At 45.8% G+C, this 25,964-nt stretch overlaps 1 protein-coding gene across 6 annotated transcripts in view; it reads left to right on the top strand.

Annotated features, from left to right (window-relative positions):
- Positions 1 to 24,208, top strand: part of tbc1d23 (TBC1 domain family, member 23) — a 63,775-nt gene extending 39,567 nt beyond the window's left edge. For 4 of the 6 annotated variants that reach the window (XM_082962808.1, XM_082962806.1, XM_082962805.1 and 1 more), the window contains exons 14-19: positions 4,277 to 4,416; positions 5,452 to 5,496; positions 6,607 to 6,695; positions 11,897 to 12,032; positions 15,046 to 15,240; positions 18,338 to 24,208. In XM_082962808.1, the coding sequence (XP_082818934.1) occupies positions 4,277 to 4,416; positions 5,452 to 5,496; positions 6,607 to 6,695; positions 11,897 to 12,032; positions 15,046 to 15,240; positions 18,338 to 18,422 (690 nt within the window). In that variant the 3' untranslated portion in view covers positions 18,423 to 24,208. The remainder of the gene's footprint in view (positions 1 to 4,276; positions 4,417 to 5,451; positions 5,497 to 6,606; positions 6,696 to 11,896; positions 12,033 to 15,045; positions 15,241 to 18,337) is intronic. The other 2 variants (XM_082962807.1, XM_082962809.1) reach the window with 1 other exon arrangement.
- The last annotated feature ends 1,756 nt before the right edge of the window (positions 24,209 to 25,964 follow it).

Here is a 25,964-nt window from a genome sequence, read left to right as displayed (position 1 = left end):
CCCCCCGCAAACTTCCGGTGAATTTACTAAATTACTCACGATAAACGTTCACAAAAAACATAACAATTATTTTAAGAATTATAGATACAGAACTCCTCTATGCACTCGATATGTCCGATTTTAAAATAGCTTTTCGGTGAAAGCACATTTTGCAATATTCTCAGTAGATAGCCCGGCATCACAGGGCTAGCTATTTAGACACCCAGCAAGTTTAGCACTCACCAAAGTCAGATTTACTATAAGAAAAATGTTATTACCTTTGCTGTTCTTCGTCAGAATGCACTCCCAGGACTTCTACTTCAATAACAAATGTTGGTTTGGTTCAAAATAATCCATAGTTATGTTCAAATATCCTCTGTTTTGTTAGTGCGTTCAAGACACTATCCGAAGTGTAAAGAAGGGTGACGCGCACGACGCGTTTCGTGACAAAAAAATTCTAAATAATCCATTACCATACTTCGAAGCATGTCAACCGCTGTTTAAAATACATTTTTATGCCATTTTTCTCGTAAAAAAGCGATAATATTCCGACCGGGAAAGCGTGTTTACGTTCAAAGACGAAAAAATTCAAACTTGGGATCCCCTCGTGCACGAGCCTCAGTCTGATGGTACTCTGACCGGCCACTATCCAAACGCGCTAATGTTTTTCAGCTGGAATTACATCATTCAGCTTTTTCCCGGGTTTTGAGAGCCTATGGGAGCCGTAGGAAGTGTCACGTTACAGCAAAGATCCTCAGTTTTCAATAAACAGAGCCAAGAAGAACAAGAACTTGTCAGACAGGCCACTTCCTGTAAGGAATCTTCTCAGGTTTTTGCCTGCCATATGAGTTCTGTTATACTCACAGACACCATTCAAACAGTTTTAGAAACTTTAGGGTGTTTTCTATCCAAAGCCAATAATTATATGCATATTCTAGTTACTGGGCAGGAGTAGTAACCAGATTAAATCGGGTACGTTTTTTATCCGGCCGTGCAAATACTGCCCCCTATCCCCAACAGGTTAAACAACACATGCATGTTTTGTTCAATCAAGTTCATATTTATATAAAAAAACAGCTTTTTACATTGGCGTGTGATGTTCAGAAAATGTATTCCCACCGAAAGCTGCCGGTGAATTTACTAAATTACTCATGATAAACGTTGACAAAATACATAACAATTATTTTAAGAATTATAGATGCAGAACTCCTTTATGCAATCGCTATGTCAGATTTTAAATTAGCTTTTCGGCGAAAGCACATTTTGCAATATTCTGAGTACATAGCTCAGCCATCACGGCTAGCTATTTTGACACCCGCCAAGTTCGGGGCACACTAAAGTCAGAATTAGTATTAGAAAAATTGGATTACCTTTGCTGATCTGCGTCAGAATGCACTCCCAGGACTGCTACTTCCACAAGAAATGTTGTTTTGGTTCCAAATAATCCATAGTTATATCCAAATACCTCCGTTTTGTTCGTGCGTTCAGGTCACTATCCAAAGGGTAACGCGCAAGCGCATTTCGAGCCCAAAAAAATCAACATGTTCCATTACCGTACTTAGAAGCATGTCAAACGCTGTTTAAAATCATTTGTTATGGCATTTTTCTCGTAAAATAGCGATAATATTCCAACCGGACAATAGTGTATTCATTCAAAGAGGAAAAGAAAAAACAGCGTGGTCGCGTGAACGCGCATATCCAATCTCTTTGTCACCAGGCAGACCACTGAGAAACTGAGCTACTATACTCTGCCCAGAGACAGGAGACGCCTCAATCTGCTTTCTGAAGGCTTTAGAGAGCCAATGGAAGCCTTAGAAAGTGGTACATAACCCCACAGATACTGTAGTTTCGATAGAGAATCAAAAGAAGAACTACAAATTCTCAGACAGGCCACTTCCTGCTTGGAATTTTCTCAGGTTTTTGCCTGCCATATGAGTTCTGTTATACTCAGACACCATTCAGAGTGTTTTCTATCCAAATCTACTAATAATATGCAAATATTTGACTCTGGGCCCGAGAAGTTGGCCGTTTAATTTGGGTACGTTTTTCATCCGGCTGTGAAAATACTGCCCCCTATAGCGAAGAGGTTAAAATGCTGTCAGGGGGGTGGGATCCACTGGGCTTGGGGTTCTTCATTTGTCTATCCTGCTGTGGTGTTGAGGCTATGGTCTGGGTCTGGTCTGGGTCTGTTCTGCTGTGGTGTTGGGGCTATGGGTCTGGGTCTGTTCTGCTGTGGTGTTGGGGCTATGGGTCTGGGTCTGTTCTGCTGTGGTGTTGAGGCTATGGTCTGGGTCTGGTCTGGGTCTGTTCTGCTGTGGTGTCGAGGCTATGGTCTGGTGCTGGTCTGGGTCTGTTCTGCTGTGGTGTTGAGGCTATGGTCTGGGTCTGAGGTGGGCTGTTCTGCTGGCTTCTCTGTGGGGGTGGCCAGCTCTCTAATGGGTTGTTCTGTGTCACATGCCATTCTCTCCTCTACTGCTCTGTTCTTCTCCTGCTGTTTCTCTCACCACATTCCAGAGTGCAGATTTGTCTCTCTCCTCCTCCAGCACTCCGGGTCTGGTTAAGGGGTTGGTGTTGTGCTGGACTGTTGTCTGGGTCTGGTTAAGGGGGTGTTGTTGTGCTGGACTGTTGTCTGGGTCTGGTTGAGGGGGTGTTGTTGTGTTGTCTGGGTCTGGGTCTGGTTGAGGGGGTGTTGTTGTGCTGGACTGTTGTCTGGGTCTGATTAGGGGGGTGTTGTTGTGCTGGACTGTTGTCTGGTTCTGGTTGAGGGGGTGTTGTTGTGTTGTCTGGGTCTGGTTAGGGGGGTGTTGTTGTGCTGGACTGTTGTCTGGGTCTGGTTAGGGGGGTGTTGTTGTGCTGGACTGTTGTCTGGTGAAGGGTGTGTTGTTGTTCTGGACTGTTGTCTGGGTCTGGTTGAGGGGGTGTTGTTGTGTTGTCTGGGTCTGGTTCAGGGGGTGTTGTTGTGTTGTCTGGGTCTGGTTAGGTGGGTGTTGTTGTGTTGTCTGGGTCTGGTTAGGGGGGTGTTGTTGTGCTGGACTGTTGTCTGGGTCTGGTTAGGGGGGTGTTGTTGTGCTGGACTGTTGTCTGGGTCTGGTTAAGGGGGTGTTGTTGTTCTGGACTGTTGTCTGGGTCTGGTTAAGGGGGTGTTGTTGTGCTGGACTGTTGTCTGGTGAAGGGTGTGTTGTTGTGTTGGACTGTTGTCTGGGTCTGGTTAAGGGGGTGTTGTTTTGCTGGACTGTTGTCTGGGTCTGTTCTGACTGGAGTGTGTTCACCTGCTGGTCCAGCTCCACCTGTCTTACCTCCTGCTGGGTGAATTTATCCTTCATTTCAATGAGGGAGTAGTGCTGAGAGGTTTAAAAGTAGCTTCAGGCTAAACATTACTCACTCAGTTCCAGGTTGGATGGTATTTTCAGGTTTCTGTTGTGCTTCTTTTGCTGGTCGTTGGTTTGCCAGAGCATTTGCTGTTTAGTCCTTGGGAATAAGAATATTTTGGAGTAGGAATCATTCCAGGCAATTTTGTCTAAAATCAGGTTGTAGGTTTGGAGTTTTGATTTGGAGTGAAGGTTATGTTGTGGAGGGTAGTATCCTGTATATGTCCTGGTGACATAGTGTTGTGGAGGGTAGTATCCTGTATATGTCCTGGTGACATAGTGTTGTGGAGGGTAGTATCCTGTATATGTCCTGGTGACATAGTGTTGTGGAGGGTAGTATCCTGTATATGTCCTGGTGACATAGTGTTGTGGAGGGTAGTATCCTGTATATGTCCTGGTGACATAGTGTTGTGGAGGGTAGTATCCTGTATATGTCCTGGTGACATAGTGTTGTGGAGGGTAGTATCCTGTATATTTCCTGGTGACATAGTGTTGTGGAGGGTAGTATCCTGTATATGTCCTGGTGACATAGTGTTGTGGAGGGTAGTATCCTGTATATGTCCTGGTGACATAGTGTTGTGGAGGGTAGTATCCTGTATATGTCCTGGTGACATAGTGTTGTGGAGGGTAGTATCCTGTATATGTCCTGGTGACATAGTGTTGTGGAGGGTAGTATCCTGTATATGTCCTGGTGACATAGTGAAGGTTATGTAGTATCCTGTATATGTCCTGGTGACATAGGGAAGGTTATGTAGTATCCTGTATATGTCCTGGTGACATAGGGAAGGTTATGTAGTATCCTGTATATGTCCTGGTGACATAGTGAAGGTTATGTAGTATCCTGTATATGTCCAACTCTTAATCTATTTTCTTGTAAAAACATGCTGAAAATTTCAGGAGCTCATGATTTCTCCCCCCATCCACAACAGGGAGAGTCGTTGAACACAACAGGGGATAAAGGAGTCAAGTCTCTGGTCAACAAGATGACCTTTGCCCTCAAGTCCAAGTCTGTCATAGCGAAGGAGAAGATGATAAGCTTTATGGAGAACACGGCTACACCTGTAGACAGGTAAGTTCCTGTTCTTCCATGCTCTGTGTTTATATGGACAGGTAAGTTCCTGTCCTTCCATGCTCTGTCTGTGTTTATATGGACAGGTAAGATCATGTCCTTCCATGCTCTGTGTTTATATGGACAGGTAAGATCATGTCCTTCCATGCTCTGTGTTTATGTGGACAGGTAAGATCATGTCCTTCCATGCTCTGTCTGTGTTTATATGGACAGGTAAGATCATGTCCTTCCATGCTCTGTGTTTATATGGACAGGTAAGATCATGTCCTTCCATGCTCTGTGTTTATATGGACAGGTAAGATCATGTCCTTCCATGCTCTGTCTGTGTTTATATGGACAGGTAAGATCATGTCCTTCCATGCTCTGTGTTTATATGGACAGGTAAGTTCCTGTCCTTCCATGCTCAGGACTCATCTCTCCATTGAATCATTTGTATTATTTATTTATCTAATCAGGGAATAATGGACTCCACTCCTGTAATTCAATTTTATTAAATCATTATTAATGATCCTTTATTAATTTAGTACATTTGTATTAATCTGTGCCTTAGTTGAACCCCTCTCCGCCGTGCCTTAGTTGAACCCCTCTGCGCCGTGCCTTAGTTGAACCCCTCTTCGCCGTGCCTTAGTTGAACCCCTCTTCGCCGTGCCTTAGTTGAACCCCTCTTCGCCGTGCCTTAGTTGAACCCCTCTTCGCCGTGCCTTAGTTGGACCCCTCTTCGCCGTGGCTTAGTTGAACCCCTCTTCGCCGTGGCTTAGTTGAACCCCTCTTCGCCGCGCCTTAGTTGAACCCCTCTTCGCCGCGCCTTAGTTGAACCCCTCTTCGCCGTCGCCTTAGTTGAACCCCTCTTCGCCGTGCCTTAGTTGAACCCCTCTTCGCTGCGCCTTAGTTGAACCCCTCTTCGCCGTGCCTTAGTTGAACCCCTCTTCGCCGCGCCTTAGTTGAACCCCTCTTCGCCGTGCCTTAGTTGAACCCCTCATCTCGTTGTGCATAAATTTAACCCTTCATCGTTGTGCCTTATGTATTCCATGCTAGAATGTCTTTCACCCTCCCCTGGCCAGAGAAGGGGGTCCCTGACCGGTAAGACTCTCCCAGCATGATGGCCTCTGGTGCCTGTGGCCCCATCTCATTCCTGCTCTGTCCCTCGCAGCCTACTTATTGCCCCGGGGACCAGAATGCACTTGTAATGGAGCCGAGAGCTGTTCCACGACCACACTAACGCATCCCCTCCCTAACATACTGCTCCCATTCCTTACTCACACCACGTCTACAGTCCACACTCTGGCTCCTGGATGAAGCTCTGTGTCACCTGTCATAGTCCCTATGCTCTGTGTCACCTGTCATAGTCCCTATGCTCTGTGTCACCTGTCATAGTCCCTATGCTCTGTGTCACCTGTCATAGTCCCTTTGCTCTGTGTCACCTGTTATAGTCCCTATGCTCTGTGTCACCTGTTATAGTCGCTATGTCACTGTCTGTTGTTACTCTTTCTAGTCTAACTATATGAGTTGTCTGCAGTGGACCTTGGATCTTTGCCTCGCCACTGTTTGCGTGGACATTCACTTTAAGTGTGATACTATTTCACTGTTCCCCGAGGTGATAGCCGGGGCTGTGGGGTTCACTGTTCTCCCAGGTGATAGCCGGGGCTGTTCTCCCAGGTGATAGCCGGGGCTGTTCTCCCAGGTGATAGCCGGGGCTGTTCTCCCAGGTGATAGCCGGGGCTGTTCTCCCAGGTGATAGCCGGGGCTGTTCTCCCAGGTGATAGCCGGGGCTGTTCTCCCAGGTGATAGCCGGGGCTGTTCTCCCAGGTGATAGCCGGGGCTGTTCTCCCAGGTGGGGCTGTGGGACTGTGGCTGTATATCTACTGTATGTGCCTCTATTGCCCTGGATATCACCACTAATAAGCTACGCTGTAATTGTAGAACCAACTGCTTTAACTGGTTTCTTATCCCTCTAACAGTAACAGAGCTAGCTGCCTGACTAATCCCAGGTGGGCCGTGCGTGTGGCCGTGCGTGTGGCCGTGCGTGTGGCCGTGCGTGTGGCCGTGCGTGTGGCCGTGCGTGTGGCCGTGCGTGTGGCCGTGCGTGTGGCCGTGCGCGTGGCCGTGCGTGTGGCCGTGCGTGGTGCCGTGCATGTGGCCGTGCGTGCGTCATGAACAACCCTCTCTGACGTGTTTGTCTCCATATAACAGACATGTGAGCAGCAGTGACCGGGTTGGAAAACCTTACAGAGGAGTGAAGCCAGTGTTCAGCATCGGTGATGAGGAAGAGTATGATACAGGTAACTATTGTGAAATACATCTACAGTACTACTACAATCAGTACTACTATGCTACTACAATCAATACTACTATGCTACTACAATCAATACTACTATACTACTACAATCAATACTACTATACTACTACAATCAATACTACCAGAGTACTACTCCTACAATCAATACTCCTATACTACTACAGTACTACTGCTAAAACCAATACTACTATACTACTACAATCAATACTACCACAGTACTACTACTACAATCAATACTACTCTACTACTACACTCAATACTACTACAGTACTACTACTACAATCAATACTACTACATTAGTAATAGATTAGTAATACAGTACTACAATTAATATTACTACAATACTACACTACCTCAATCAATACTACTGTACTACTACAATCAATACTACTACATCAAATACTACGTTTGTAATACAGTACTACAATTAATACTACTACAATACCTCAATCAATACTACTATACTACTACAATCAATACTACAGTCTTACTACAACAATCAATACTTCTACATTAGTACTAGATAAGTAATACAGTACTACAATTAATACTACCGCAATACTACACTGCCTCGATCAATACTACTGCAGTACTGCTATAATACTATAGTATTACAATCAATACTACAGTGCTACAATCAATACTAGTACAATACTAGTACAACCCTGTAACCCCAATCAGTCGTCCCTTCAGACCAGTTCTCCTCTCCACCAATAGGGCTGTTACGGTGACCGCATTACCGCCACAGCGTCATGACGACAGTCAAATTCCACGTGACCATTTAGTCACGCTAATGAGGCTTCTCCAAGCTCTGATGCTGCTGATGGTCATTAGTAGCCTACGCCTGGTACTCAGCACTCTATTGTCCCTCTAATCACTCTGACATCAATGCAAATGTCATCGAAATCCAGCATTTCATGAGAGCCCATGAGCTCATGTTGCTCAACATTTCTATAGGCTATGCAATTGCGTGAGAAAACAGAGTGATGGCCTCTATTAAAAAGAGGAGGATCCCATCAGCTTTCTATAGGCTAGGCCTACTATATTTATTTCTCAACTTTCCTAATATTAAGCACATTTCTTCTCGTTACAACAGGAGTATAGCCTACCTGTCTGGCATGCAAATTAACCACGGGAAAAGTGTCCTCCATTCGCTATTTCAGTGCATAGATTACATTTTTTTCCCCCCTGCCCCCGTTCCGACAGGTGTATGATAATGGTCCATTTTAAATCCAAACTAATTTCACACATACATTTATTTAGTACATTTGAAGTCGGAAGTTTACATACTCTTAGGTTGGAGTCATTAACTTGTTTTTCAAACACTCCACAAATTTCTTGTTAACAAACTATAGTTTTGACAAGTCGGTTAGAACCTCTACTTTGTGCATTATTTCACTTATAACTCAGTGTCACAATTCCAGTAGGTCAGAAGTTTCCATACACTAAGTTGACTGTGCCTTTAAACAGCTTGGAAAATTCCAGAAAATGATGTCATGGCTTTAGAAGCTTCTGATAGGCTAATTGACATCATTTGAGTCAATTGGAGGTGTACCTGTGGATGTATTTCAAGGCCTAACTTCAAACTCAGTACCTCTTTGCTTGACATCATAGGAAAATCAAAAGAAATCAGCCAAGACCTCAGAAAAACAATTGTAGACCTCCACAAGTCTGGTTCATCCTTGGGAGCAATTTCCAAACACCTGAAGGTACCACGTTCATCTGTACAAACATTAGTACACAAGTATAAACACTGTGGGACCACGCAGCCGTCAAAATGGCGTAAGGACATAGATCATTTGTGGGCAGAATTGAAAAGGCGTGTGCGAGCAAGGAGGCCTACAAACCTGACTCAGTTACACCAGCTCTGTCAGGAGGAATGGGCCAAAATTCAGGTTGCCTTCCACAAGCTTCCCACAATAAGTTGGGTGAATTTTGGCCCATTCCTCCTGACAGAGCTGGTGTAACTGAGTCAGGTTTGTAGGCCTCCTTGCTCGCACACGCTTTTTCAATTCTGCCCACAAATGATCTAAGTTAAACAATTGACCCAAGTTAAACAATTTAACGGCAATGCTACCAAATACTAATTGAGTGTATGTAAACTTCTGACCCACTGGGAATGTGATGAAAGAAATTAAAGCTATAAATAATAATTCTCTCTACTATTATTCTGACATTTCACATTCTTAAAATAAAGTGGTGATCCTAACTGACCTAAGACAGGGAATTTTTACTCGGATTAAATGTCAGAAATTGTGAAAAACTGAGTTTTAAATGTATTTGGCTAAGGTGTATGTAAACTTCCGACTTCAACTGTATGTGTAAAGACAAGATGAAATCAAGAATAGTCTGATGGGTGGATAATATTAGCCGATCACTTGTGAATGATGCCCAGCATCGTGCGACTTTTTCAAATCATAGTCGCACACCTCATGTTGCCTAGCCCACAGGCCTATAGGTTTTGATAAAGTTTGTATCACAACTAAAGTGGCCAAATAACTACTTTAAAATGAAGCACGTTAATCCTCTTTTCCAAGGAGTGTAGAGCCTAACTGTCAAACATATGCAACACTTGAGTTTCAAGTTTGGGGAAGAAAATGTTCACCATAAAAATGCACCTTTTTATAATAAAAGCATTACATGCATAAACACATTTGTGGCTATTTTTGAATGTTTTTTTTCTTCCTGCTAATGGAACATTCACGCTTACTACCACGTGTGTATTTTCAACTGTTGTACTATGGGGGGGGATAGTAGATTTACATAGGCTATTACTTTTGCTGTTCTTTAGGCCTCTACTTATCTTGTTGGCTTGACGAAAAGTAAATGTGGACATTCCTTCCAATATCTTCAATATGCGCCTCGGAATTGGATAAGGAAGTGCGCAGTTGCGTCGCCGATGTGTCCGTCTTCACTTGTAGCCTGTGAGAAAGACCCGATCATGTGTGGGAGAGCCATGTGAGTGAGAGGTGCTTCGGAGCACGCAGCCTGGAGAAGAGATTTATAATGATTATATTCAGCCCAAGGGAAAAACGGCCACTAGCCGCAAAAGGCATGATTTTATTTTAATTTTTTTTTTTTTTTTTTAGGGGGCATTACGGCCACACAAAGAGAATGCAGGCGGGTAATTTGAGGCATTATCAAGTGCTTGTCTTGATTGATGCCGTGTGAACAGCCGACCACAAGAAATGATACAGAGCTCAGGCCTTCTGGCGAATCATCATTAGAGTCTCAACAGCTAATGGGAATCTCAATAAAACACCGTGCAGCCTTACAATGTATTAAACATCAACACATTCAGCCCAACGTCTGTAGAACAACTAAAGATACATAAATAACTCTACATGAAGCATCTAGGAGGACCTGTTTCTTTGTTAACCTCTCTAGGGTAGGTGGGACGAAACTATTCAACAGCCAGTTGAATCCGGCCGTGCAAATACTGCCCCCTATCCCAAACAGGTTAACCGCTCAACACAGAACATCAGCATGTGTTCACTCCCTCAAATCCTTTGGAGAAAATATCCTTTATATTTTGTTCAGCTACGGGGCATTCGGAAAGTGTTCAGACACTTGACTTTTTCCACATTTTGTTACGTTACAGTCTTAGATACCTTATATAGACAGGGTCTGAATACTTATGTAAATAAGACATTCCTGTTTTTTTATTTTTTATAAATTAGCAAAAATGTCTGGCGTTGTCATTATGGGGAATTGTGTGTAGGTTTTTTATTAATCCATTTTAGAATAAGGCTGTAACATAACAACAAAATGTGGAACAAGTCAATGGGTCTGAATACTTTTTGAAGGTTCTGTATCATCCGACATGTATTCTTCATAATATAAAATAATTCCACGGAAGGTCAGCATCAGTGGCTTGTAGGCGACGTGTGGAAGACAGCAGATGCTAAATGTGAATGTTTAATTAATGGTCAATTACCTTGAGACCAATCACCGGCTGATGGTCATTATCGCCACAGCCCTACTCACCACTAGTTCAGTGGTTCCCAAACTGTGGATCGGGGCCCACTTGTGGGTCTCCTCTCACCCTGATGGGGGATTGCGACTCAACAGACACCTCAGTTGGGAACCCCTGAACTAGTTGACTCAGACTATTGATCTAGTTTGATCTCTATGGCTGTAACCCTCTCTGTCTATTCCAGTTTGATCTCTATGGCTGTATTCCTCTCTGTCTCGCTGTCTGTTCCAGTTTGATCTCTATGGCTGTATTCCTCTCTGTCTCGCTGTCTATTCCAGTTTGATCTCTATGGCTGTATTCCTCTCTGTCTCGCTGTCTGTTCCAGTTTGATATCTCTGGCTGTATTCCTCGCTGTCTGTTCCAGTTTGATCTCTATGGCTGTATTCCTCTCTGTCTGTTCCAGTTTGATCTCTATGGCTGTATTCCTCTCTGTCTCGCTGTCTGTTCCAGTTTGATCTCTATGGCTGTATTCCTCGCTGTCTGTTCCAGTTTGATCTCTATCGCTGTATTCCTCTCTGTCTGTTCCAGTTTGATCTCTATGGCTGTATTCCTCTCTGTCTCGCTGTCTGTTCCAGTTTGATCTCTATGGCTGTATTCCTCTCTGTCTCGCTGTTTATTCCAGTTTGATCTCTATGGCTGTATTCCTCTCTGTCTATTCCAGTTTGAACTCTATGGCTGTAACCCTCTCTGTCTGTTCCAGTTTGATCTCTATGGCTGTATTCCTCTCTGTCTCGCTGTCTATTCCAGTTTGATCTCTATGGCTGTATTCCTCTCTGTCTCGCTGTCTGTTCCAGTTTGATCTCTATGGCTGTATTCCTCCCTGTCTCGCTGTCTGTTCCAGTTTGATCTCTATGGCTGCATTCCTCCCTGTCTTGCTGTCTGTTCCAGTTTGATCTCTATGGCTGTATTCCTCTCTGTCTCGCTGTCTGTTCCAGTTTGATCTCTATGGCTGTATTCCTCTCTGTCTCGCTGTCTATTCCAGTTTGATCTCTATGGCTGTATTCCTCTCTGTCTCGCTGTCTATTCCAGTTTGATCTCTATGGCTGTATTCCTCTCTGTCTGTTCCAGTTTGATCTCTATGGCTGTAACCCTCTCTGTCTCGCTGTCTATTCCAGTTTGATCTCTATGGCTGTATTCCTCTCTGTCTCGCTGTCTGTTCCAGTTTGATCTCTATGGCTGTATTCCTCTCTGTCTCGCTGTCTGTTCAGATGAGATTGACAGCTCGTCCATGTCGGATGATGACAGGAAGGAGATCGTAAACATCCAGACGTGGATCAACAAACCAGACGTGAAGCACCATGTTCCCTGTAATGAGGTCAAGGAAACCGGACACATGTTCCCCAGGTGAGTTTCCTGTTACAATAGACACATGTTCCCCAGGTGAGTTTCCTGTTACAATAGACACATGTTCCCCAGGTGAGTTTCCTGTTACAATAGACACATGTTCCCCAGGTGAGTTTCCTGTTACAATAGACACATGTTCCCCAGGTGAGTTTCCTGTTACAATAGACACATGTTCCCCAGGTGAGTTTCCTGTTACAATAGACACATGTTCCCCAGGTGAGTTTCCTGTTAACTGTAAAGCGCATTGTGACAACTGCTGATGTAAAAAAGACTTACAATCAATCTAATGATTTTTTTACTAAGGCCATCAACAGTGCTGAGTAGTCAGAGAGACAGACAGGAGACGGCCCTCTGCATAGAGAGAGAGACAGGGACAGGAGACGGCCCTCTACATAGAGAGAGAGACAGGGACAGGAGACGGCCCTCTACATAGAGAGAGAGACAGGGACAGGAGACGGCCCTCTACATAGAGAGAGAGAGACAGGGACAGGAGACGGCCCTCTACATAGAGAGAGAGTCAGGGACAGGAGACGGCCCTCTACGTAGAGAGAGAGACAGGAGACGGCCCTCTACATAGAGAGAGAGTCAGGGACAGGAGACGGCCCTCTACGTAGAGAGAGAGTCAGGGACAGGAGACGGCCCTCTACGTAGAGAGAGAGACAGGAGACGGCCCTCTACGTAGAGAGAGAGACAGGAGACGGCCCTCTACGTAGAGAGAGAGACAGGAGACGGCCCTCTACGTAGAGAGAGAGACAGGAGACGGCCCTCTACGTAGAGAGAGAGACAGGAGACGGCCCTCTACGTAGAGAGAGAGACAGGAGACGGCCCTCTACGTAGAGAGAGAGACAGGAGACGGCCCTCTACGTAGAGAGAGAGACAGGAGACGGCCCTCTACGTAGAGAGAGAGACAGGAGACGGCCCTCTACGTAGAGAGAGAGAGAGACAGGAGACGGCCCTCTACGTAGAGAGAGAGAGAGACAGGAGACGGCCCTCTACGTAGAGAGAGAGAGAGACAGGAGACGGCCCTCTACGTAGAGAGAGAGAGAGACAGGAGACGGCCCTCTACGTAGAGAGAGAGAGAGACAGGAGACGGCCCTCTACGTAGAGAGAGAGACAGACAGGAGACGGCCCTCTACGTAGAGAGAGAGACAGGGACAGGAGACGGCCCTCTACGTAGAGAGAGAGAGAGACAGGGACAGGAGACGGCCCTCTACGTAGAGAGAGAGAGAGACAGGAGACGGCCCTCTACATAGAGAGAGAGACAGGAGACGGCCCTCTACGTAGAGAGAGAGACAGGGACAGGAGACGGCCCTCTACATAGAGAGAGAGACAGGAGACGGCCCTCTACATAGAGAGAGAGACAGGGACAGGAGACGGCCCTCTACGTAGAGAGAGAGACAGGAGACGGCCCTCTACGTAGAGAGAGAGACAGGAGACGGCCCTCTACGTAGAGAGAGAGACAGGAGACGGCCCTCTACGTAGAGAGAGAGAGGACAGGAGACGGCCCTCTACATAGAGAGAGAGACAGGAGACGGCCCTCTACGTAGAGAGAGAGACAGGGACAGGAGACGGCCCTCTACATAGAGAGAGAGACAGGAGACGGCCCTCTACATAGAGAGAGAGACAGGGACAGGAGACGGCCCTCTACGTAGAGAGAGAGACAGGAGACGGCCCTCTACGTAGAGAGAGAGACAGGAGACGGCCCTCTACGTAGAGAGAGACGAGCAGGAGACGGGCCCTCTACGTAGAGAGAGAGAGACAGGAGACGGCCCTCTACGTAGAGAGAGAGAGAGACAGGAGACGGCCCTCTACGTAGAGAGAGAGAGAGACAGGAGACGGCCCTCTACGTAGAGAGAGAGACAGGAGACGGCCCTCTACGTAGAGAGAGAGACAGGAGACGGCCCTCTACGTAGAGAGAGAGACAGGAGACGGCCCTCTACGTAGAGAGAGAGACAGGAGACGGCCCTCTACATAGAGAGAGAGACAGGAGACGGCCCTCTACATAGAGAGAGAGACGGGAGACGGCCCTCTACGTAGAGAGAGACGGGAGACGGCCCTCTACGTAGAGAGAGACAGGAGACGGCCCTCTACATAGAGAGAGAGACAGGAGACGGCCCTCTACATAGAGAGAGAGACAGGAGACGGCCCTCTACATAGAGAGAGAGACAGACAGGAGACGGCCCTCTACGTAGAGAGAGACAGACAGGAGACGGCCCTCTACGTAGAGAGACAGGAGACGGCCCTCTACGTAGAGAGACAGGAGACGGCCCTCTACGTAGAGAGACAGGAGACGGCCCTCTACGTAGAGAGACAGGAGACGGCCCTCTACGTAGAGAGACAGGAGACGGCCCTCTACATGAGAGAGAGACAGGAGACGGCCCTCTACATAGAGAGAGAGACAGGAGACGGCCCTCTACGTATAGAGAGAGAGAGACAGGAGACGGCCCTCTACGTAGAGAGAGAGAGAGACAGGAGACGGCCCTCTACGTAGAGAGAGAGACAGGAGACGGCCCTCTACGTAGAGAGAGCAGACAGGAGACGGCCCTCTACGTAGAGAGAGACAGACAGGAGACGGCCCTCTACGTAGAGAGAGACAGACAGGAGACGGCCCTCTACGTAGAGAGAGACAGACAGGAGACGGCCCTCTACGTAGAGAGAGACAGACAGGAGACGGCCCTCTACGTAGAGAGAGACAGACAGGAGACGGCCCTCTACGTAGAGAGAGAGACAGGAGACGGCCCTCTACGTAGAGAGAGAGACAGGAGACGGCCCTCTACATAGAGAGAGAGACAGGAGACGGCCCTCTACATAGAGAGAGAGACAGACAGGAGACGGCCCTCTACGTAGAGAGAGACAGACAGGAGACGGCCCTCTACGTAGAGAGACAGGAGACGGCCCTCTACATAGAGAGAGAGACAGTGTGACGAGGTTCCTGTTTCTAATGTGACGTGCTTCCTGTTTCTAATGTGACGTGCTTCCTGTTTCTAATGTGACGTGCTTCCTGTTTCTCCAGTCACCTATTGATCACAGCGACCCACATGTACTGTCTGAGGGAGATCGCGTCCAAGAAGGGTTTTGCCTACATCCAGTCCAGACAGGCCCTGAACAGCGTGGTCAAGATCACCTCCAAGAAAAAACACCCAGAACTCATCACATTCAAGTTCGGCAACAGCAACACTGCTGGAATAGAGATCTCTGCTGTGGAGAGGTACTGACTGGCTGTATGGGTACTGGCTGTCTCTCTGACTAGACTGGCTGTATGGGTACTGGCTGTCTCTGCTGTGGAGAGGTACTGACTGACTGTATGGGTACTGGCTGTCTCTCTGACTAGACTGACTGGCTGTATGGGTACTGGCTGTCTCTGCTGTGGAGAGGTACTGACTGATTGTATGGGTACTGGCTGTCTCTCTGACTAGACTGACTGGCTGTATGGGTACTGGCTGTCTCTGCTGTGGAGAGGTACTGACTGACTGTATGGGTACTGGCTGTCTCTCTGACTAGACTGACTGGCTGTATGGGTACTGGCTGTCTCTGCTACTGGCTGTATGGGTACTGGCTGTCTCTCTGACTAGACTGACTGGCTGTATGGGTACTGGCTGTCTCTGCTGTGGAGAGGTACTGACTGGCTGTATGGGTACTGGCTGTCTCTCTGACTAGACTGACTGGCTGTATGGGTACTGGCTGTCTCTGCTGTGGAGAGGTACTGACTGGCTGTATGGGTACTGGCTGTCTCTCTGACTACACTAACTGGCTGTATGGGTACTGGCTGTCTCTCTGACTAGACTGACTGGCTGTATGGGTACTGGCTGTCTCTGCTGTGGAGAGGTACTGACTGGCTGTATGGGTACTGGCTGTCTCTCTGACTACACTAACTGGCTGTATGGGTACTGGCTGTCTCTCTGACTACACTAACTGGCTGTATGGGTACTGGCTGTCACTCTGACTAGACTAACAGTCTCTGTGCTGTCAGTATAACAGTCTCTGTGCTGTCAGTATAACAGTCTCTGTGCTGTCAGTCTCTGTGCTGTCAGTCTCTGTGCTGTCAGTCTCTGTGCTGTCAGTCTCTGCGCTGTCAGTCTGTGCTGTCAGTATAACAGTCTCTGTGCTGTCAGTATATCAGTCTCTGTGCTGTCAGTATATCAGTCTCTGTGCTGTCAGTATAACAGTCTCTGTGCTGTCAGTATATCAGCCTCTGTGCTGTCAGTATATCAGTCTCTGTGCTGTCAGTATAACAGTCTCTGTGCTGTCAGTATAACAGTCTCTGTGCTGTCAGTATAACAGTCTCTGTGCTGTCAGTATATCAGTCTCTGTGCTGTCAGTATATCAGTCTCTGTGCTGTCAGTATAACAGTCTCTGCGCTGTCAGTCTCTGCGCTGTCAGTCTCTGTGCTGTCATTATAACAGTCTCTGTGCTGTCAGTATAACAGTCTCTGCGCTGTCAGTATAACAGTCTCTGCGCTGTCAGTATAACAGTCTCTGCGCTGTCAGTATAACAGTCTCTGCGCTGTCAGTATAACAGTCTCTGCGCTGTCAGTATAACAGTCTCTGCGCTGTCAGTATAACAGTCTCTGCGCTGTCAGTATAACAGTCTCTGTGCTGTCAGTATATCAGTCTCTGTGCTGTCAGTATATCAGTCTCTGTGCTGTCAGTCTCTGTGCTGTCAGTCTGACAGTCTCTGTGCTGTCAGTCTGACAGTCTCTGTGCTGTCAGTCTGACAGTCTCTGTGCTGTCAGTCTGACAGTCTCTGTGCTGTCAGTATAACAGTCTCTGTGCTGTCAGTATAACAGTACCTGTGCTGTCAGTATATCAGTACCTGTGCTGTCAGTATATCAGTCTCTGTGCTGTCAGTCTCTGTGCTGTCAGTCTGACAGTCTCTGTGCTGTCAGTATAACAGTCTCTGTGCTGTCAGTATAACAGTCTCTGCTGTCAGTATATCAGTCTCTGTGCTGTCAGTATATCAGTCTCTGTGCTGTCAGTATATCAGTCTCTGTGCTGTCAGTATAACAGTCTCTGTGCTGACAGTATAACAGTCTCTGTGCTGACAGTATAACAGTCTCTGTGCTGACAGTATATCAGTCTCTGCGCTGTCAGTATATCAGTCTCTGCGCTGTCAGTATATCAGTCCCTGTGCTGTCAGTATATCAGTCCCTGTGCTGTCAGTATATCAGTCCCTGTGCTGTCAGTATATCAGTCTCTGTGCTGTCAGTATATCAGTCTCTGCGCTGTCAGTATATCAGTCTCTGCGCTGTCAGTATATCAGTCTCTGCGCTGTCAGTATAACAGTCTCTGCGCTGTCAGTATATCAGTCTCTGTGCTGTCAGTATATCAGTCTCTGTGCTGTCAGTCCCTGTGCTGTCAGTATAACAGTCCCTGTGCTGTCAGTATAATAGCCTCTGTGCTGTCAGTATAACAGTCTCTGTGCTGTCAGTATATCAGTCTCTGTGCTGTCAGTCTCTGTGCTGACAGTATATCAGTCTCTGTGCTGTCAGTATAACAGTCTCTGTGCTGTCAGTATATCAGTCTCTGTGCTGTCAGTATATCAGTCTCTGTGCTGTCAGTATATCAGTCTCTGTGCTGACAGTATATCAGTCTCTGCGCTGACAGTCTCTGTGCTGACAGTATATCAGTCTCTGTGCTGTCAGTATATCAGTCTCTGTGCTGTCAGTATATCAGTCTCTGTGCTGTCAGTATATCAGTCTCTGTGCTGTCAGTATATCAGTCTCTGTGCTGTCAGTCCCTGTGCTGTCAGTATAACAGTCTCTGTGCTGTCAGTATATCAGTCTCTGTGCTGTCAGTCTCTGTGCTGACAGTATATCAGTCTCTGTGCTGACAGTATATCAGTCTCTGTGCTGTCAGTATAACAGTCTCTGTGCTGTCAGTATATCAGTCTCTGTGCTGTCAGTATATCAGTCTCTGTGCTGTCAGTCCCTGTGCTGTCAGTATAACAGTCTCTGTGCTGTCAGTATATCAGTCTCTGTGCTGTCAGTCCCTGTGCTGTCAGTATAACAGTCTCTGTGCTGTCAGTATAACAGTCTCTGTGCTGTCAGTATATCAGTCTCTGTGCTGTCAGTATATCAGTCTCTGTGCTGTCAGTCCCTGTGCTGTCAGTATAACAGTCCCTGTGCTGTCAGTATAACAGTCTCTGTGCTGTCAGTATATCAGTCTCTGTGCTGTCAGTATATCAGTCTCTGTGCTGTCAGTATATCAGTCCCTGTGCTGTCAGTATATCAGTCTCTGCGCTGACAGTCCCTGTGCTGTCAGTATATCAGTCTCTGTGCTGACAGTCCCTCTCCTCTCTTTCTGCAGGTATCTGATCCCCAACGCGGGCGACGCCACCAAGGCCATTAAACAGCAGATCATGAAGGTTCTGGATGCCCTGGAGAGTTCCTAGCGACAGACGGGAACGAGAACCTCCCCTCAGCTGGCCGGGAGGGGAGCCGCCTGTCAGCTGAGGGCAAGGGGGCTATCTCTCTCCGTTTCTCCCTGTCCTCCTCCTCTCCCCAGCCAGGCGAGGACCAGGACAGATCCTGTGTTGACTGACTGTTAACCACTTCCTGTCTGTTGGGCTGAGGGTGTCGTCTCTCTCTCCCTCCCTGGTTGCTGAGGACCTGAGAGAATGATTGACTGACTGGCTGAGTCCCAAACGGCACCCTATTCAATATATAGTCCTATCGGGCTCTGGTCAAAAGTAGCGCACTGTATAGGGAATAAGGCTCTGGTCTAAAGTAGTGCACTATATAGGGAATAGGGTCCCATCTGGGACGCATCCTGAGACTGATGCTCCCTATTTTACCACCCTGTTCTCCTCATCTTGACTGACATACATGGGTTACACCATCCATTATCCTGGTCTCCTCATCCATTATCCTGGTCTCCTCATCCATTATCCTGGTCTCCTCATCCATTATCCTGGTCTCTTCATCCATTATCCTGGTCTCCTCATCCATTATCCTGGTCTCCTCATCCATTATCCTGGTCTCCTCATCCATTATCCTGGTCTCCTCATCCATTATCCTGGTCTCCTCATCCTGTCTGACACCATCCATTATCCTGGTCTCCTCATCCTGTCTGACACCATCCATTATCCTGGTCTCCTCATCCATTATCCTGGTCTCTTCATCCATTATCCTGGTCTCCTCATCCATTATCCTGGTCTCCTCATCCATTATCCTGGTCTCCTCATCCATTATCCTGGTCTCCTCATCCATTATCCTGGTCTCCTCATCCATTATCCTGGTCTCTTCATCCATTATCCTGGTCTCCTCATCCATTATCCTGGTCTCTTCATCCATTATCCTGGTCTCCTCATCCTGTCTGACACCATCCATTATCCTGGTCTCCTCATCCATTATCCTGGTCTCCTCATCCTGTCTGACACCATCCATTATCCTGGTCTCCTCATCCTGTCTGACACCATCCATTATCCTGGTCTCTTCATCCATTATCCTGGTCTCCTCATCCTGTCTGATGTACAGGGCATTCGGAAATTATTCAGACCCCTTGACTTTTTCCACATTTTAAGTTACAGAATTACTCTAAAATGGATTCGTTTTTTCCCCTCATCAACCTGCACATAATACCACATAATAACAAAGCAAAAACAGGTTTTTAGAAATGTTAGCACATTTATAAAAAAACTGAAATCACATTTACATTAGTTTTCAGATCCTTTACTCAGTACTTTATTGAAGCACCTTTGGCAGCGATTACAGCCTCGAGTCTTCTTGGGTATGACACTACAAGCTTGGCACGCCTGTATTTGGGGAGTTTCTCCCATTCTTCTCTGCAGATCCTATCAAGCTCTGTCAAGTTGGATGGGGAGCGTCGCTACACAGCTATTGTCATGTCTCTCCAGAGATGTTTGATCGGGTTCATGTCCTTGCTTTGGATGGGAAAGTCATGGACATTCAGAGATTTGTACCAAAGCCACTCCTGTGTTGTCTTGGTTGTGTGCTTAGGGTCGTTGTCCTGTTGGAAGGTGACGCTTGTCCTGTTGGAAGGTTTCCTCCAGATGTGACGCTTGGCATTCAGGACAAAGAGTTCAATCTTGGCTTCATCAGACCAGAGAATCTTGTTTGTCATGGTCTGAGAGTCTTTAGGTTCCTTTTGGCAAACTCCAAGTTGGCTGTCATGTGCCTTTTACTGAGGAGTGGCTTCCATCTGGCCACTCTACCATAAAGGCCTAATTGGTAGAATGCTGAAGAGATTGTTTTCCTCCTGGAAGGTTCTCCCATCTCCACAGAAGAACTCAGGAGCTCTTGGGTTCTTGGACACCTCCCTGACCAAGGCCTTTCTCCTCCGATTGCTCAGTTTGGCCGGGAGGCCAGCTGTAGGTAAAGTCTCGGTGGTTCCAAACTTCTTCCATTTCAGAATGATGGAGGCCACTGTGTTCTTGGGGACCTTTAACGCTCCAGAAATATTTTGGTACCCTTCCCCAGATCTGTGCCTCGACACAATCCTGTCTCAGAGCTCTACGGACAATTCCTTTGACCTCATGGCTTGGTTTTTGCTCTGACATGCACTGTCAACTGTGGGACCTTATATAGACAGGTGTGTGCCTTTCCAAATCATGTCTAATCAATTGAATTTACCACAGGTGGACTCCAATCAAGTTGTAGAAACATCTCAAGGATGATCAATGGAAACAGGATGCACCTGAGCTCAGTTTTGAGTCTCATAGCAAAGGGTCTGAATACTTATGTAAATAAGGTATTTCTGTGTGTTATTTTGAAATCATTTGCAACAATTCTAAAAACCTGTTTTAGTTTTGTCAATCTGGGGTATTGTGTGTAGATTGAGGAAGAAAATGTATTTAATAAAACATTTTGAATAAGGCTTTAACGTAACAAAATGTAGAGAAAGTCAAGGGGTGTGAATTATTTCCGAATGCACTGTATATGGGTTATGTTGGATTCATTTTTATTTGTTTTGAAAAGATACATGATTTGCTTTTTGGAGTTTTTGAGTCTTTTTACTTTCGGTTTTGTACACCAGCTTCAAACAGCTGAACATGTAATATTTTTGGTTATGGAAAATATATATTTCACAGCTGTTTAGATGGTACAATGATTCTCTGCACAATTACTGCTTGTTTTGTCACAAAACTGAAATTAGACAAACTATTAGCGTTTTAGGGACCAGGAAATGGCGCAGCAATACACAAGGCAATATAATGAGCGGTTTACTGGCTGTGGAGACGGCTCCATCCAAGTCAGACAGCACAAGCCATTTCAGTGTTGTTTATATATAACACATATATATACTATACAAGTATTGTTGTTCAGAGTAAGAGCCCTCAAGTCTTAAATGAGCCCATTCATTGGCCAGGGACCAGTGGCATTTAGTCAAATGATGTCATTCATTAACCCTTAATTTAAGCAATGATCATTCAACTTTTTTTTTCATATTATTATTTTTTTTAAACAAAGTCATATACTGCAATCACAAATGTACATCCTCTCTATATGACAGAGTGGACGCTATACATACAGGTACAGTCACCAACACTATATATAACTTTCCTCTAGTTACACTATATATATACAAAAGTATGTGGACATTCTTCTAATTAGTGGATTCGCCTATTTCAGCCACACCCAGTGGTGACCGGTGTATAAAATCGAGCACACAGCCATGTAATCTCCATAGACAAACATTGGCAGTAGAACGGCCTTAACTGAAGAGCTCAGTGACTTTCAACGTGGCACAGTCATAGGATGCCAACTTTCCATCAAGTAGCGTGTAAAAAATAGTCTCTCCTTGGTTGCAACACTCACTACCGAGTTCCAAACTGCCTCTGGAAGCAACGCCAGCACAAGAACAGTTAGTCGGGAGCTTCATGAAATGGGTTTCCATGGCTGAGCAGCAGCACACAAGCCTAAGATCACCATGTGCTATGCCAAGCGTCGGCTGGGGTGGTGTAAAGCTCACCGCCATTGGACTCTGGAGCAGTGGAAACACGTTCTCTGGAGTGATGAATCATGCTTCACCATCTGGCAGTCCAACGGACTAATCTGGGTTTGGTGGAAGCCAGGAGAACGCGACCTGCCCCAATGCATAGTGCCAACTGTAAAGTTTGGTGGAGTAGGAATAATGGTCTGGGGCTGTTTTTCATGGTTCGGGCCCCTTAGTTCCAGTGAGGGAAAATCGTAACGATACAGCATACAATGACGTTCTAGACGATGCTGTGCTTCCAACTTTGTGGCATCAGTTTGGGGAAGGCCCTTTCCTGTTTCAGCATGACAATTCCCCCGTGCATAAAGCCAGGTCCATATAGAAATGGTTTGTTGAGATTGGTGTGGAAGAACTTGACTGGCCTGCACAGAGCCTTGACCTCAACCCCTTCGGGATGAATTGGAACACCAACTGCGAGCCAGGCCTTATCGCCCAACATCTGTGCCCGACCTCACTAATACTCTTGTGGCTGAATGGAAGCAAGTTCCCGCAGCAATGTTCCAACATCTAGTGGAAAGCCTTCCCAGAAGAGTGGAGGCTGTTATAGCAGCAATGTTCCAACATCTAGTGGAAAGCCTTCCCAGAAGAGTGGAGGCTGTTATAGCAGTAAAGGGAGGACTAACTCCATATTAAATGCCCATGACTTTGGAATGGGATGTTCAACGAGCAGGTGTCCACATACTATTGGCCATGTCGTGTATCTACCTGGTAGCCCCTTTTTACTGAATGATCTTCTCTGATGTCATCTGACAACTGTTTGTAGATACTTTGTCTTTGAGAAAGTTGTATTTTTTCAGCACACAGCCTTAAATAGTAAATAGGATGTTTATCAATATTTAATGTATACTGAACAAAAATATTATTGCAACATGCAACAATTTCAACGATTTTACTGAGTTACAGTTCATATAAGGAAATCAGTCAATTTAAATAAATAAATTAGGCCCTAATCTATGGGTTTCACATGACTGGGCAGGGGCGTTGGCATGGGTGGGCCTGGGAGGGCCCAGGCAATTAGAATGAGTTTTTCCCCACTCAAGGGTATTATTACAGACATAAATACTCCTCAGTTTCATCAGCTGTTGGGTGGCTGGTCTCAGACGATCCCGCAGGTGAAGAGGCCGGATGTGGAGGTCCTGGGCTGGCGTGGTTACGCGTGGTCTGCGGTTGTTGGACATACTGCCAAATTCTCTAAAACGACGTTGGAGGTGGCTTATGGTAGAGAAATTAACATTAAATTATCTGGCAACAGCTCTGGTGGACATTCCTGCAGTCAGCATGCCAGTTTCACGCTCCCTCAACTTGAGACATCTGTGGCATTGTGTCATGTGACAAAACTGCACATTTTATAGTGGCCTTTTATTGTCCCCAGCACAAGGTGCACCTGTGTAATGATCATGCTGTTTTATCAGCTTCTTGCCACACCTATCAGGTGGATGGATTATCTTGGCAAAGGAGAAATGCTCACTAACAGGCATGTCAACAAATTTGTGCGTATGGAACATTTCTGGGATCTTTTTATTTCAGCTCATTAAACATGGGACCAACACTTTACATGTTGCATTTATATTTGTGTTCAGTATATAAACGTACTCCTCCATATCAATGGGTTCCCGGTCACAGATTAAACCTAATCTGGAATAAAAGCATATTTCAATTTAGATTCTCCATTGAAATAGATTCTCCATTGTGAGTGATTTGTAGTTCTGGACTAGGCTTTATTTATGTCTGAACCTGCTCATGTTATATCCAGAAGGTTAGAACAGAGTGATGTTTAACCTGTTGAAAGATTTATTAATCTGTTTCAGACCAGCCTCCACTAAGGGTCTCCTGTTTCTTTTATAAATGTTTTACAGTTTAGTAAAGTGTTTCTGAAAGACACTGTCTGTCCTCTGCTTTAATGTTCATCCTGTCCAACACTAGACTCATCTCTTGTGTAAGGGAAGCTATATAATATGCATTAGTGAGGGGGTGGATTCACTAGGAACCAAAAGAAGCAAACGTCACAAAACGGTGAGGGACTTACCTGAATTGTCGAATAAGAAACTTGTTTTTGTTGCAAAAATGTTTTCCATTGCAAAACGTTTTGCTACGGTGTGTACGAATGAATACACCCCTGGTTTGGTCCATAATTCTAGCAGGTTTTCTGAGATGGGATATTTTCAGGATTTGAATTTTCAGGATCATTAACATCAGTAACATTAAAATTTGAAACTGAACTAACACTGGATAAGTGGTCATTCTTCATTTAGCTTTACTCCATACATCGTTTTTATCTTCTGCAAAATGTAGTGGTGTTTATAATAAATCTGCATCCCGAATGACACTCTGTTACCATTTATAATGCACTACTTTTGAACAGGGACCATCACCGACATTGTTTTGATACATTATCATATAATCCTCATACGTTATGGGTGAAGCAGGTAGGTTAAGGTTGGATGCTACAGGAAGGTTGCAGCAAAGATTTTCAATTGGCCTTTACCAAAATAGTCTTGCTTTTTAAAAATCCTTGTACATTTTCTTCTGTTAATTAATTGCACCTTACTACAGGTATACTGTTTTGTTTTTTTGTAACCATTTGTTTTAATAAATTTGTAAAATGAAGTGAACTTCAACTGTGATTTTCATTGCCAAATATTATAATCTAGATTATACAATCAGTTACTGTTCTCACAAATGTTGGGAGGAGGAATAAAAACACGAAATGTATGTAAATCTAAAATATGTATTTTAAAGCCTGGTGCTTAGGGAACTACAACTCCCAAGAATCCACGGTGACCCTGAGAACACGTCCATGGTGGATTTCAAATTAAAATACGACTGAAACCCTTTACAGCTAGTTATACTGATATAATTACTTGTAAATGAAACAAAATGTTTTACATGCCAGCCCAACCGTCCTGTAGATGGCGTGATTGTCATTACGTCCAACTGGAATGTATTTAGCCAGCTATACACACCTGTACCGGCTCGAACATAAATGTCCTCCATTCAAAGGAAATGTGTCTTCCGCATTTAACCCAACCCCTCTGAATCAGAGAGGTGCAGGGGCTGCCTTAATCGACATCCACAGCGCCCGGGGAACAGCGGGTTAACTGCCTTGTTCAGGGGGCAGAACGACACATTTTCACCTTGTCAGCTCGGGGATTCGATCCTGCAACTTTTCGGTTACTAGTCCAACGCTCTAACCACTAGACTACCTGCCGCCCCAAGCTGCAAGGACGTTGATTACTTCCTCCTTAACTAGGTTTTATGCCGCTAAAAAGTACTGTCTTAATAAAACAAACTTTTCCACCACTACGCTAGAGTGGCTAATGCTACTTCCTGATGTTGCACCCGGCGTTCAGACGGCGTTCACCCGGCGTTCAGACGGGGCAAAAAACACACTGCTGCAACCTGATTGTCTGAACAGTATATTTTTATTAACCTATTCATGTCCATAAGGGTCTTTCTATAGATTTTTAAGGTTCGTATGAATGTCCTGCTTAATGTTTCTGTCATCATCACAAATCAACTGCATTATACTTCAAGCGCACTTCAAACGGCACCCGAGTGGCGCGGCTATACACCTGGGGTTCGATCCCAGGCTGTGTCACAACCGTCCGGGAGTCCCATAGGGCAGCGCACAATTGGTCGTCCGGGTTAGAGGAGGTTTTGGCCGGTGGGGTTTTCCTTGGCTCATCGTGCTCCAGGGACTCCTTGTGGCTGCCGGGCAACTTGCAGGCGGACTTCGGTCATCAGTTGAACGGGTCAGTTGAATCAGTCCTCCAACACATTGGTGCAGCTGGCTTCGGGGTTAAGAGAGCGGGTCATGTTTTGGAGGAAATATGACTCGACCTTCGCCTTTCCCGAACCCGTTGGGGGAGATGCAGCGATGAGACAAGATCGTAATCACGAAATTGGGGAGAAAAAGGGGGTAAAAAAAAAACTAACTTCAACCAGTGAAAGGGGTCTTTGGCTAGCTTTTGCTACAGCC

This window comes from Salmo salar, chromosome 16, assembly GCF_965601325.2.
Source record: "Salmo salar chromosome 16, fSalSal1, whole genome shotgun sequence".
NCBI lineage: Eukaryota > Metazoa > Chordata > Actinopteri > Salmoniformes > Salmonidae > Salmo > Salmo salar.
The sequence above is the reverse complement of the archived record's forward strand: the minus strand, read 5'-3'. Positions and strand labels throughout refer to the sequence as shown.